This window comes from Hypomesus nipponensis, chromosome 25 (genome assembly GCF_054491055.1).
Source record: "Hypomesus nipponensis isolate SF chromosome 25, ASM5449105v1, whole genome shotgun sequence".
In the NCBI taxonomy this organism is placed as follows: Eukaryota; Metazoa; Chordata; class Actinopteri; order Osmeriformes; family Osmeridae; genus Hypomesus; species Hypomesus nipponensis.
Genome location: NC_140385.1, coordinates 10,971,561 through 10,986,290, shown reverse-complemented (window position 1 = coordinate 10,986,290; position 14,730 = coordinate 10,971,561). Strand labels below are relative to the sequence as shown.

Genomic DNA, 14,730 nt, shown 5'->3' with positions numbered 1-14,730 from the left:
CAACAGCAAACCCTTTTCCTTTTTGCGTGAATTTTCTGTGAAAATAATTCCAAACACTATCATTGCAATTTCTTCCTGCATATAGTCCGCTATGCTTATTCTTAAATCTCGACAGATTTTGCGAGATTTGTGTTTAGTCCGGACACTGGTTGGAAACCTTTTTGTGTGTGGTAGTCCTATGCTTTCTTTGTCAAATCATGGCACAACACACACTGTAACACTGTAGGAGCAAAACGGCCATATCTAGGATTTTTTGTTCTTATGTTTGTGGTCTCACAGTTTGAAAATCTTATAAGGTTAAATCAATCGTTTGGTGTGTCCCCAGCATAAGTCAGGGTTGCTCTGACGATGATATGTGCCAATTCTGGGAAAGATTGGACAACATTTGAAGGAGGAGAGGCGATTTTTTTTCTTAAAATTCAAAATGGCGGAAAATCTATAGCACCGAACATTGACGCCATATGAACTCGTCTTGATCCAGGGAATCCAACGGTACCTCATTTTTGAAAATCTGTCATACGGTTTAGAAGTTACGTGTGTAAACAGAAGTCAAACCTTGACCAGTTGGTGATGCTAGAGTGCTCCAAGGGGAGCCTATGCAGGTCACGTGAAAAATTATCCCACTAGACGTGAATGAGATAAGTTCACAAGTAATAATAATTACAGGTTTTGTTAGTTAAACCTTTTTATTTTCTTTTTTTACAGTTCAGAGCAGTGTAATTGTTTGCCGTGATAATTAAATGCTAATTTGATAATAAATGACAATAGCAAATCATACAAACTGTCATGATGTATTGTAGCCTAGTTAATGCGGAAGTTTTTTAAATTTTTTATATTATCTGCCACACAAATGTGCAATTCCTTTCCATCCTACTCAAATTTACCTTGGCTGGTTAAGATGCACTAAGATTTCTTCATGATGAAAAAATGATCCAAGGACTTTTCCCGAAGATAGGTCACATGCAAAATTATCAAAAGACTCGTACCCGAAAATAGGTGTGTTAGAACTCGAACACACCTATTTTAGTTTCCTCATGAGTCGCAACAGTCCCGATGCGCGGCCAAATGAAAATGAACTAATCACTTTATGAGACTACTCGTTACAGAGTCATACTAAGATTCATTCAAAATTAACGCATCGTTCACAAACGAAACATCGGTCCGTGTACGTGAGTTTAATTCCTTATATCGTTATAACGGAACACGCATGAATACGAAAAACGTTTGTGAGTCCTTTTTTTCGTTTTTTTGCAAAAACGAAAAAAACGGATTTTGACGTTATTTTGTTCTCTCGTTTTAAAACAACTAAACATAAAACAACTTTATATTTTGATTTTTCTCACGTGGGTAGAGGTAAGCGTGAAATTCCTGTCATTGGCCGAATGTGTTGTCAGCACTACCTGTTCTTTCAAAGTAAAAGTTTCCCCCATCTAACTCGATTAGCCTAATATGGGTTATCTATCAGTTACATTTGAGGGTATTCACGTTTATAAACTTTCCAATTAATCTTTATTGACTTGTGAGTTCGCCCTTCCAACTTCATTCAATGCATCTAATTTTCTCGGGCCTACTGATATCTACAGGCTAAATAAACTAATGTCAAAATGCTGTAGGCTTAGTTGTGTTTTTCCATTTATATTTGTATTAGTAATATTATAAGATCACATCAATCAATTTTATTGGCCCCTTAGTGTGGTGGTGTTGCTGTAAATTGTTAGCTAACTGATGGTGCTTATAGATTCAACATTCCATTGAACTTCTTTCACACAACTGTAAAAATATATACATCATGGCAATTCTAAATGTGCAGAGGAAAATGGAATGTGCAACTGAAATGCAGGGATAGCAGCATGTGAGGTTCTCATGCACTGATGATCCTGTGCACCCTGCTCAGACACAGCTTGTCCATGCCGCTAGGCGCTTGACCTCCTCCCTGTAGTCTGTCACTGACACAGTTTCATGCATTCAAATTTCCCCCTAGTCATCATACTCCACTAATTGAATGGTTACTTTTAAGTGTCAAAAATAAGTTGCACTATTAATAATACAAAAGCTGTGTCAATGGGTAGTTTTGATGGAGAGCAATCTTCAAGACATGCCACACATCTTTCATTGGATATAGGTTGGGGCTCTCACTGGGTCACTCAAGGATATTGACGTTTTTATTCCTTAGACTAGTGTTCACCAATCCTGTTGCAGGAGAGCTCCCTTTGTGTATAGGTTTCACTCCACACGGCCTTAGCTGCCGTTAGTGAGTGGTTGCACAACTAACTAGCACACAGATGGTGTACTTTTCTCTGTTCCTTTGGGATACAACATTCAAGTACCATACAAAGTCAAATGCATTTCAACACCTAACTGCACCTTCTCTTTCTGCATGAAATACTGTATCTTACATATATCCAGATACATGTGTTAGTTATACTACATTCATTTAGGAACTCTGAAATCCAAACAAACATTCATGCACTTAAACTTTATAAAAAATGTCATTTCTGAAGAAGGGTCTTTTCAGGTTTCAAATCAATTTAATTACGGACAAATGAAAAAGGGCAACATGGCGTTAAACTTGGAGCTTTTTTATATACAAACTGTATATGTCAACACTTAATAGGGCAACAAGGAACAGAGAAAAGTACACCATGTGTGTGCTAGTTAGTTGTGCAACCACTCAGTAACGGCAGCTAAGGTTATGTGGAGATAAACCTATACACAAAGGGAGTTCTCCTGCAACAGGATTGGTGACCACTAGTCTAAGGAATAAAAAGGTCTATATCTTTGACCCAGTGAGAGCCCCAACCTATATCCAATGAAAGATGTGTGGCATGTCTTGAAGATTGTTCTCCATCAAAACTACCCATGCAACTTGACACAGCTTTTGTATTATTAATAGTGCAACTTATTTTTGACACTTAAAAGTAACCATTCAATTAGTGGAGTATGGTGTGTAGATGACTGGGGGGAAATTTGAATGCATGAAACTCTGTGTCAGTGACAGACTACAGGGAGGTCAAGTTCAAGTCTTTTATTTGTCAGGTACACAGAACAACACAAGGTTAGACTGGGCACTGAAATTCTTAAGACAAGACAACGTAAACACCTGGCATAACATAACATATAAGTACACGTAACATAATTTACATCTATGCTGAGCTTAAATAAGTGAAACTTCCTAAATATACAGCTAGCAATAAATAATTGACTATACTAATCCTAATACTAAAACTTCCTCAATTACAGATAACAATAAATAGTACACTATACTAACCCTAAATGCACATAAAACCTGTTTCAACCCTATAACCTATTTTGACCTAAGTGGAGTACAGTACAATAGTGCAAATTTGCAGATCAGTGACTATGTCAATGACCATACAGGAGCCTGGTGGCGAGGTACAGTGAGGTACAGTAGTGCAATGTTACTGATAGTGCAACCAGTAGCTGAAAGTGACAGAGTATAAGTGACTAGTGTGCAGTAAATCAATGTCCACATCCGTGTCCATTCAGAAGCCTGATGGCCCTTGGGTAGAAACTGTTGTCCAGTCTGCGTGTGCGTGACCGGATGTTGCGGTAACGCCTGCCAGAAGGCAACGGGGTAAAGAGACTGAAGGATGGGTGGGAACAGTCTCTTACAATCCTGCAGGCTTTCCTTAGGCAACGTGTGTGGTAGGTGTCCTGTAGGGCTGGGAGCTTCCTGCCGATGATGAACTCAGCAGAACGGACCACACTTTGTAGGGCCTTGCGGTTCCTGTCTGTGCAGCTCCCATACCACACTGTAATGCAACCAGTCAGAATGCTCTCTATAGTGCATCTGTAAAAGTTAATGAGGATGACTGAGTCCATACCAAACTTCTTCAGTCTCCTCAGGAAGAAGAGGCGCTTACGGGCCGCTTTGACCACCTTGTCCGTATGAACAGACCAGGTGAGGTCGTTGCTGATGTTCACCCCGAGGAACTTGAAGCAGCTGATCTTCTCCGCTTCCGATCCATTGATGAGTAGGGGTCCATGCTCCTCCTCCTGCCGCCTATAGGTCAAGCGCCTAGCGGCATGCATAAACTGTGTCTGAGCAGGGTGCACAGGATCATCAGTGCATAAGAACCTCACATGCTGCTATCCCTGCATTTCAGTTGCACATTCCATTTTCCTCTGCACATTTATATTTTTACAGTTGTGTGAAAAAAGTTCAATGGAATGTTGAATCTATAAGCACTATCAGTTAGCTAACAATTTACAGCTACACAGCTACACTACCACACTGAGGGGCCAATAAAATTGATTGATGTGATCTTATAATATTACTAATACAAATATAAATGGAAAAACACAACTAAGCCTACAGCATTTTGACATTAGTTTATTTAGCCTGTAGATATCAGTAGGCCCTAAAAAAATTAGATGCATTGAATGAAGTTGGAAGGGTGAACTCCCAAGTCAATAAAGATTAATTGGCAAGTTTATAAACGTGAATACCCTAAAATGTAACTGATAGATAACCCATATTAGGCTAATCGAGTTAGATGGGGGAAACTTTTACTTTGAAAGAACAGGTAGTGCTGACAACACATTCGGCCAATGACAGGCATTTCACGCTTACCTCCACCCACGTGAGAAAAATCCAAATATAAAGTTGTTTTATGGTTTGTGTTTAAAAAACGAGAAAACAAAATAACACGTCAAAATCCGTTTTTCCGTTTTTGCAGAAAAACGCAAAAACGGACTGACAAACGTTTTTCGTATTCATGCGTGTTCCGTTATAAGGATATAAGGAATTAAACTCACGTACACGGACCAACATCTCTACCAGAGGGTACGCAAGGGAGGAAGTTAAACCTACTTTCCCGCTTGTCTGAACAGAATAACACTATCTCACAATGTCTGCTCCAGGTGAGTGTCTCCGCCATTCCTACCCTCATATAAATGTCATGTTTCATTTAATGAGAGCTTGTCCATTAATGAGAGCTTGTGCATAATCGCATCAAAGGAATGTAATCATCCACAGTGATGGATTCTCCTGATCGTGTCAAGTATGTTGTTCTTTATACCTGTTTGTATGCCTCACATAGGCCCTCTACCTCATGCCGCCCAAATGTGGAAACCTTTCAAGGAACAACAAAATATTGCATGCTTAGTATTATAGAAGGACCTATTCCCACATGTAATTGTGTACATGTAATACAGTACATTAAATCAATACAGAATATATATATATATATATTTATTATTGTTTGATGAACTTTTGGTGGCATTCTTTGGTGTGGAAAGTCTCTGTAGTGGAAAAGCATTGCCATCTACTCTTTATCTGTGTTCTGATCAAATGCAGTGTAATTCCCAAGCAAATGACACCCAGATTACATGAGCCGATGGTAACCATTTTTGGGGAAGTGAATTTGCCTTTAATTTACCCATTTGGAAACTGATTTGCATGAAGACTGGTTGTTTAGAGGAAAAGGTCAATAGCAATTTCTGTTTGAACTAAACTACATTTTTCGACCTCTTGCTATTTACGCAACAGGTGGTACAAATGCGTTGATTATTGTTCAATAGTATTGAGTCGAATACTATCAAACACAAATATCGACACTGGGGAACTTTTTGTAGAAGAGCTTTCATTCTTTTAGCTTTGGCCCTCTAGCAGGTGACCGTACAGTAACATGGGCAGGGAGTGGTTGGTGTTATTCAGTTGCGGTAAAGGCTTTATCAATATTGATATGTTATGTTATATGTTCATGCATTTTAATGGATGGCAATGGAACTAAGTTATTATTATAAACACCAGCAACTATTGCTCCAAGTCTTTAAATGAATCCACTAATGTCGTTTTTTCGAGCATGCAGACATGACAAGTGGGCCCTGCAGGCACTGCTTGATGAGAGTGTATTGTAGAGCAATTACTAATGGGCACACACTCTTCTGAGCTGTTGTTTCAAGACAGTATGGCACATGACATAATTATTTGGCTTTCTTTTGTAAAACTGTAAATGTGTTGAAACTCAGCTTTGTCCAGGTTTTTATAAGGGCATTTCTGCTTTATTGGGGCTGATGAAGAAAAACGGGAAAGGTGAGGGAGAGAGGGGAGGACAAAGAGAAAATGGCTCATGCTGGATTTAAACCCAGACCCCTGCAGTAAGGTCTTAGCCTGTGTGGTATGTGCTGTTGGTTTGCCACCGGGGTGCCTCAACTTCGACCAGGATTGATGGATGCAGAAGAGCTTTCTGCCCATCGAGGAACACCAAATCTGGTCAGGTGCTCTCCTTCATTGCCTGTCCAACAAAAAGGTTTACCTTTTCCATGTAAAACTATTTTGTCTCCCCTTTGCTTAAGCAGTCAAACAGAACATCACCTCCCACGAGTATCACTTAGATGTGATGTGTCCATAGGTCACCGAAAATATTCTTCTTTCTTTGGCTCTCGACGAAGGCGGTCGCATTTTGTCCCTCTCCTCCCCTGACCTTCCCTGCTTGGCTTCTATCGTATTGTCTATCGTATTGAGACTCTCTCCGCACTGCTTTCCGAGCAGTGCGGAGAGATTTGATCAGCTGGTCTCTCAATGCAATTGACACCAACTTGGGTTCGGGGGAACCTGACGGGACGGTCGCAGCTGGCTACTCGATGGATGCGTTGTGTGTCCAGCGACGCTTTCCGTGGAGGACATTGAAGACATCTATCTATTCGGAACCCCGATTACAGGCTTTTGCTGATTGGATTAGGCGCTGCCATGGCATACCGAAAAATTAAGGAAACGGCTACACCTCAACAAAAAAAACCCTAGGCTGGCCGATATGATTGGACCGACGGAGACCGGTGGACAAAGGAGTAGACGTGCAAATTGGAATGCGGCTACTCGACCAAATAACCACAATCTTATCTGCTTTCGGCACCCTAACCAGCACAGGCCTTGGCCAAGGCTGTTGCTGGAACAACAACTCCCCTGAAGAGCGCTGCAGCGAGACTTCTCTTGCATTCCCTATCCCCTTCCAACAGACACCTGAGAATTGTTGTCTCTTTCTGGGACCTGATCAAGGCTGTCTCCATGGCAATACAATCTGTGAACTGAGAACTGTTTAATTGTGGCCAAGGCGATGGCGACAACCCAGGCCTACTCATACACTAACTTTCACCTGTGGATTGCGTCTCTGTCTTGGGTCATGACCAAGGATGTCTCCATGGCAATACTATCTGCAAACTGAGAATCTGACTGATTGTGGCCTAGGCGAAGGCGCCAACCCAGGCACACTCATACACACCCCTACCCCCATCCAACGCCTTCGCCTGCTTGTTCCCTCGGTGTGGCTGGCGGGTCTGTGACCAGCGCCTATATGGCTGCAGGTCCAGATGCTGCTTGTCCATACCCCTCCCCCCCTCCCCGTTCCAAGTCATGTGGTTCTGTAATGTTGTACAATGTATGTGCGTATGTGCTGAAGTGTTTTTTGCCTGTTCCCACATTGTACTCCTCTCGGAGCATAGTCTGGGTGTTGCCTTTTTTTCTCCTCTCTCTCCTCATGTTATGCTGAAAATGTCTTCCCGTCCCTTGTCATGTTTGTGTATTAGAACCTGCAAGTGGCAACTCAGATCTAAGACGGATTCGAGAGACCGCAGATGGAGTGCGGCTAATTAGATCAACACTTGTATTATTGTTTTTGCTGATTTAATGTAAAGCACTTTGAGGTGCAATTCTCATATGAAAAGTGCTATATAAATAAAGTCTTACTTACTTACTTTTATGTTCACCATAGGAGACCCATCCCCCACCCAGGCTCCATACTCCATGCCCCAACCAGGCAGTTACTCCATGAGCCCCTACCCTGTGCCACAGGGAGGTTATGGTGACCCAAGCCATGCCCCCCCACCTGCAGGCGTCAACATGGGCTACCCGCCCCAACCACAGCCTGGGCAGCCGATCATGCACCAGCCAGGACCAGCAGGCCACGGTCCCATGCCCGATAACGGAGGTCCAAAGGTGGGTGCCCCTGGAGGCATCTCCCCTACCCCAGATCAGGCTCCAGCTCCAGCATCCGTTCCTGTCGGTGTGCCACCTGGACTGGAGTATCTAACTCAGGTGACTGGTTGAGGATTCTCATAATAAGCTGTAAAAGCCAAACACTCACCATGCTACAGGTGTTTGTTGATATTGTACACCTTCTGACTCATACATCATCTTGTGTTGTGTCATTTTTTAGATTGACCAGATCCTTATACACCAAAAGGCAGAGCTTCTGGAGGGTGAGATTGCTAATCTGTTACTAAGACCGTTGGTGACCTGGGGACAGAAGGTTTTAAAGGGTTGATGATGCATTTGCATTGCATACCCATTTGTAGCACTTGACACATTTCTATTTTTAGGTGAATCAGCCAATTGTAAATTGAAAACCATAAACCTGTCCTTTCAGTAGGTTAAAACATCAGTCTATACATTATCATAAATATGTTTAAATGGGAGCTTTTGCCATCAAGACCATTCCACGTAAAAAAAAATACAAATGATTATATATACATTTGTGTGTATATATATTAAAATCAGGAGAGACCAGTGAATTAAGTAAAGATAATGTTTATTGAACAAATGATAATTGTCCTCCTGACTCCTAACTGTTATTAGTCATTCATTGCTAATCCCTTCTTCTCTTCCTGATTCTCAGCATTCCTTGGTTTTGAAACCAACAACCAGTATGAGATCAAGAACATCCTGGGCCAGCAGATCTACAAGGCCGAGGAGACAAACGACTGCTGCACCAGGAACTGTATTGGCTCCATACGCAGCTTCGACATGATGATCAAAGACAACCTGGGCCTAGATGTAATCCGCCTTATACGGCCCCTCCGCTGCAATTCATGCCTCTGCCCCTGCTCCTTGCAAGAGGTGTGTGCTTGTGGGTTTATGTGCGTGCGTGCGTGCATAAAAGAGAAGACAAGGCACAGTATAGCATGTTTCTGCGCTGTGCGTGGTATAAAGTGGGTTGGTGTTAGTGGTTAGAGGATGGTCTTGATCTGAAAGGCTGCTAAGGTGCTAGACCGCATTCTGCACAGTGAATTGGCCTTTGTCAGTTTAACCGTCTCCTAGACCATTTTGATCTCTTCCTATCACTTCACTTCTGATGGTCTTAATTGAATCTACAGCACATTCCCCATGGGCCATCAGAGCCCTCACACATGGACTGTGGTCCGCCTCCACTAATGAAGGCCCACTAAGTGTATTCGTTTTGTAATGGCAATGGTTGCTATGCTACAAAGGAGAGATTTGTTCACTCATCTTACAGTCCTAAACAATTTAGGACTATTTTGAGCCACATGTCCCTTGTCCAGATATGTGCACTTGGTAATAGCTTTCAATTTGTGTGTATGTGCCCATTTTTTACATGTTTAGGACATATACATTTTCATAATGATGTATTGGTGTTTTCTTAGCTTGAGGTGCAGGCTCCACCGGGCATCACTGTTGGCTATGTGTCACAGGTCTGGCACCCTTGGACTCCCAAGTTCACCATTCAAGGGGCCAACCAAGAGACACTGATGACATTGGAGGGGCCCTGCTTCGCCTTCAACTGCTGTGGCGAAGTAAACTTTGAGGTGAGGACAGGGGCGTCGTTAGACCCTTTTTACTGGGGCACGTGCCCCAGTATAAATCTGCTGTGCCCCAGTAAAATCTAAAATTTGAGTTTTAACAATTTACTTTATTAGTCAATGCACTAATTTAGATTGATAATCCCGAAAAAAATTAACGCAGTGTCCCAATAAACGCTTGTAAAATTAAAGCAGTTTAACCGAAAACACAAACCGATGCATGCAACAATATTACATGAAGCTCAAAAAAACAGTATTTGCGCTCAAAGGAATGCACAAAAAATGTGCGCTCTCGCATTAACTATTGATGTCCCTTTCAAAGCTGATATCAAACTTGCGTCCCTGAACCGTGTATAGTGAGTTAAGCAAGGGGGAGTTTCTATTGCCAACAAAAAAAAGGGATATAAATAATGGCCTGTGCCCTAGTAGAGTTTTATGTCTAACAATGCCCCTGGGTGAGGATACAGGATACAATTTTACAGCACTGCATAGACTTTATTTATATAGCACTTTTCATACAAGAATTGTAGCTCAAGGTGCTTTACATAAAATCAATAAAAACAATAATACAAGTGACAAAAGCAATAATTAAAATAGCAAATATATAAGAACAATAATATAACTAATAAAAGTAGTAAAACCCTTTTGAGATAAAATTACTTAAATGCTTTGGTAAAAAGGTAGGTTTTAAGCTGTCTTTTAAAAATGTCTAGCATGTTTGCTTCCCTAATATTTATGGGTAATTTGTTCCTTAGTTTTAGGGCATAATTGACAAAGGCCGAATCACCAATCTTCTTATGACTGCTTCTGGTGACCTGTAATAGGCCTGCATTTGATGATCGCAGTGTTCTAGTTGGTGTGTAGTTTATAAGGGAGTTACCAATGTAGCTAGGTCCTTGTCCGTGTAGAGCTTTGTATGTGAGGAAAAGGACCTTAAAGTCATTTCTGAGGTGACTGGGAGCCAGTGTAAAGTAGCAAGGACAGGACTAATGTGTTCTCTCCTTTTAGTTTTTGTTAAAAATCTAGCTGCAGAATTTTGAATGAGCTGTAGTCTTTCAGTGGTTTTCTTGGGAAGACCAGTGAAAAGTGCGTTACAGTAGTCCAGCCGGCTGGATATAAAAGCATGAATTAACTTCTCTGCATCATTTTGGTTTATGAATGGTCGTACCTTTGCAGTGAAAGAAAGCTGTTTTGGTAACTTCATTAATGTGAGAGTTGAAATTCAAATCTGAGTCCAGGATTACACCGAGACTAGTCACCTCTGGTTTAAGACAGGGGGTTAAGCCTCCTAGATCCTTAGTAAGCATCTCTCTTTTGGATTTGTTATTGGATTTATCACACAGTAAGACCACATAGAAGACAGTTTTGTCTTCATTTAATTTAAGAAAGTTATCATTCATCCATTTATTTATTTCCAATAGGCGGTAATGGAATTGATGGCCATTCCATCGTTGGGTCCAGTGGATATATATAGTTGTGTGTCGTCCGCATAGCTATGGAAATCTATATTATGTTCTCTGATTATGTTGCCGAGTGGTAACATATAAAGAGAAAAAAGTAATGGACCTAGACAGCTTCCTTGAGAAACCCCGTAGCAGTTCTCATGTTTCTTGGACCTATGGTCTCCTAAACTAACATAAAACTTCCTTCCTGTGATATATGATTTCATCCAGTTCAATACACTATCCATGAACCCAATAAGCTTTTCGAGTCTATTGATTAGGATGTCGTGATCAATGGTATCAAATGCTGCACTGAGATCTAACAGGTTAAGGATAGAGACTTTATTTGCATCAGAGTCTACTCTGAGGTTGCTAATTATTTTGGTAAGAGCAGTTTCAGTACTGTGAAATTTCCTGAAACCTGACTGCAAGACTTCCAGGATGTTATTTTCTTCAAGAAAATAATTTAATTGGACTAAAACTATATTTTCCAGTACTTTACTAATAAATGGAAGGTTAAACCTGAAGTCACCTCGCCAACCCCAAATCCTGCTTTGAAGTGTAGACCCCAAGTGTCATGTTTTTCACGGGACTCCATAAAGAAGGTTCCCAAAAAGAAAATGGACATACCAATTAACTTATTTGTATGTCTAACCCGTGTCCGTTTTGCCCAATCGTAGTTGTGGGGGAAAGATGGGGAAGAGCCGATTGGTCGAATCAGCAAGCAGTGGAGCGGTCTTCTTAAGGAGACCTTCACCGACACCGATAACTTTGGTATCCAGTTCCCCCTCGATATGGATGTGAAGATGAAAGCTGTGCTCATGGGCACCTGCTTTCTCATTGTGAGTCCATCTGTCGTTTTTTTGGTAATTAATGTTTGTTTGGAGTTATTTTATCTTTTAATTACTTAATGTTTTTGTTGCTTTTTCTTGACAGGATTTTATGTACTTTGAGAGTTCGTCGTAATTCGGTTTTCTCATAACATGGACACGTAGAAAGGAAGAGAGAAGGAAAGTCAGTTCAATCTGTTATTCTTTGTCTGTTATTCTTTGTCTGTTTTCTGGATAAAATCCTGCCTGTTTCCAAAGCATTTTGTAATCTGCCGTATTGCCAGTCCTGGAGTTTTTCTTTATTTATTCTTCCAAAAACAGTATGAAGAGGTGGTACAATACTAATGGGAGAAAAAAAACATGATCACGTGTAGAAAAAAAAAATCAGGCCACTGAAAGCATGATCAAAGTTGTTAAGTGTCTTTGACTGCTTTGCTCGAGTTCTTGGCTTGTTTTTCTTGCTAAAGGTTGCATGTTGCATATTTCCTAACCACTGGGCTAACGTCATACATGCCCTGGAAATCCCCATTTGAAACCCCTGAAACCGCCATGAAAAACTAAAGGCAGAGAGAAACATGTTTAAAGAGACAGCAGCAAGATGATAAGCTAATGAAGGAGGCATGCCACCGTGCTATTGGATAGAGGAGACCAGCTGATCCAAACAGCTGATACCCAATGACAGCCCAGGCATTAACAATGAGGAATAACGAGCATGCATAGTGGGGGGCGGGAACTTTCGTTAGAGCTTCATTAGTCAATGGATTTATGCAACTTTCCCCTGTTGGAAAGTCAAACTAGAGAATTAAACACTTAGAGTTAAAGGGAGAGAATTAAAATTAATGTGACAGAAAAGGCGAATGGGAAGTGAAAAAAAGGAAAAGAAAAGTCCAAACCACTGGACTAACATCTTACATACACAAGAAATCCCCATTAGTCAAGGGATATGTGCAACCTTCTCATGTTGGAGTGTAGTGAAACTAGAGAGGACATGCCATGGCCTGTTTGTGGGAAATAGGCTAAGTTGCTGGGATGTTCAGGTGCAGAAAAGCTACAGTAGGCCTAGTGCCTAATAGATAAAAATACAGTTTTAATGTAATCTAAATATGTTGAAAGCAAGATACTGTATATGTTAAACCAAGCATTTGTAGCTAACATTTTACTTACCCATATGTCATATCAAATACCATGGTTGTGCCTGTAATGAGGGTTTGGTTATTTGATTTAAAGAGACATAAAACGTTTCCATGTAATTTGAAGGCTTTTTGACAGTGAACATTTTATTTTACCATTGATACAGTTTTATCTGTCATTGATGAAGTTATACATTCTCTGCTTATATTTTAGCATGACTACCAACAAGGAAATGTCAAAAGACAACAAAAGGATGTTGTCAAACTTGTGAAAAAATTGCCTTGACTAACTCTCCTGTTTGTGACTAGAGATATCAATGCACAGTGCCCATCATGCAGTCAATTATGAAGATATCAGTGACACAAGCACAGAGATTCCTGGAATTATATATAGTGCAGAGCTTGGGATGTTAGTGCCTTTGATGGAACTGCAGTTTTTCTCAGTTTATTTTTTACCTACATTTCTCATATCAATCAATCAAAATTGAAATTCTCAAAACTACTTGTTCGACCTCCACATCATCCAGTCAATTATACATTATAAGAAAAGCATTTACTCATTCTTACAAACAAATTGGCAATGCTTTTGTGCATTCATCACACCTACGATTCTCTGCTGTTTTATACATTATCAATTGCTTATGCCCTGGTTCTTCCCTTTGGGACTTATTTAGTTTTCACAGTGTATGCTTAATGTTTTGGCTACCCGCAATGTTTGGGTCTCAATCTCGTTGTTATGATCAGTGACCTATGCACTTTTGTAAAGCTCTCTTTTGGAAGTCGCTTTGGATGAAAGCGTCTGCTAAATGCATAAATGTAAAATGTAAATGTAAAATAGTCCTGGCCCAGCAGTGCCATCACATTTTAGCCATATTTTACATCACCAAATACTTAGTCCTGTAATTACTCTAAGATATTCCACCTCAAAGCTGACTTGTTACCGGTAACTTGAACATTAACATTTAGAAGATGGTATGCAAAACAAATGTTGCCATACTAGTTCAGAAAAGCCATAATGTGTGAAAAAGTATTGAATATGCTACTGTATATAAAAAAAAACCTCATTGTTAATGTAAAAGAAGTAAACTAATTGCACACTTGAATAAACGTTTTTTTCTAAGGGCACATTTAGAGAACGTTATGTCCCAAGATTGTCTCCTCCTACGTGGGTATGAATTATTATTATTGATCTTTCTAAGAGTTAACATTTTCTGACTGGAAAAGGGACTATAGCTGACTGAATTGTGAGCTGACTAAGGCAGCCTAACGTTGGGACACAATTACATAGGCTACATTTAAAATACTCTTGTCTCTTGTCGAGTCGACATCCTCTAGTGGTGGCTGAAGGTAGGCCAACAAATCTTTTCAATCTTCATCGAACACTTGGGAGATCAGAGAGAGAATAACATGTATTGTTGAGGCTGATGTTCCCTAGCCTATGGCCTAGCCTACTGCACTTACACCAAACCATTACCACACAACACATTTGCTGGTGTTTACTCTTATCTGCCAAACTTACATGTCTTACATTTTTTGACACAAGTTTGAAAAAGATATTCAGATTAGCAAGGATTTCACGCTATTTTCAGAGATGAGCAATTTTCTATTATTCTTTTAAAAACATTATTGAAAAAGTAAAGGGTTTGGAAGTAGACCAGACATTATTAGAATAATCTGGTGACAGTTTGAGGTTTTATATCCATAAAAGTATTATAAAAGTCATATTTTTAAAAATTGTATGGGTGATTTTCACCCGGTCCCTAACTCGAC

General features: G+C 40.3%; 1 protein-coding gene across 2 annotated transcripts; it reads left to right on the top strand.

Moving 5' to 3' along the window:
* The first annotated feature begins 4,802 nt into the window (after positions 1 to 4,802).
* LOC146222248 (phospholipid scramblase 2-like) lies at positions 4,803 to 14,279 on the top strand. Of its 2 annotated transcripts, none has more exons than XM_084692119.1 (7): positions 4,803 to 4,884; positions 7,734 to 8,056; positions 8,178 to 8,220; positions 8,637 to 8,857; positions 9,403 to 9,564; positions 11,681 to 11,842; positions 11,937 to 14,279. In XM_084692119.1, the coding sequence occupies exons 1-7, from the start codon at positions 4,872 to 4,874 to the stop codon at positions 11,964 to 11,966; spliced, it is 954 nt and encodes a 317-aa protein (XP_084548245.1). In that variant the 5' UTR covers positions 4,803 to 4,871; the 3' UTR covers positions 11,967 to 14,279. The 2 variants fall into 2 exon arrangements, with proteins under 2 accessions (XP_084548245.1, XP_084548246.1); XM_084692120.1 differs by lacking the exon at positions 4,803 to 4,884 and adding an exon at positions 7,584 to 7,601.
* Positions 14,280 to 14,730: the final 451 nt, after the last annotated feature.

What these genes read in the sequence shown, in the direction of transcription:
- LOC146222248 (XM_084692119.1), top strand. An exon ending in GACTGGAGTATCTAACTCAG is followed by an intron (nt 8,057 to 8,177) that starts GTGACTGGTTGA and finishes GTCATTTTTTAG; the next exon opens with ATTGACCAGATCCTTATACA. An exon ending in GTGGCGAAGTAAACTTTGAG is followed by an intron (nt 9,565 to 11,680) that starts GTGAGGACAGGG and finishes GCCCAATCGTAG; the next exon opens with TTGTGGGGGAAAGATGGGGA.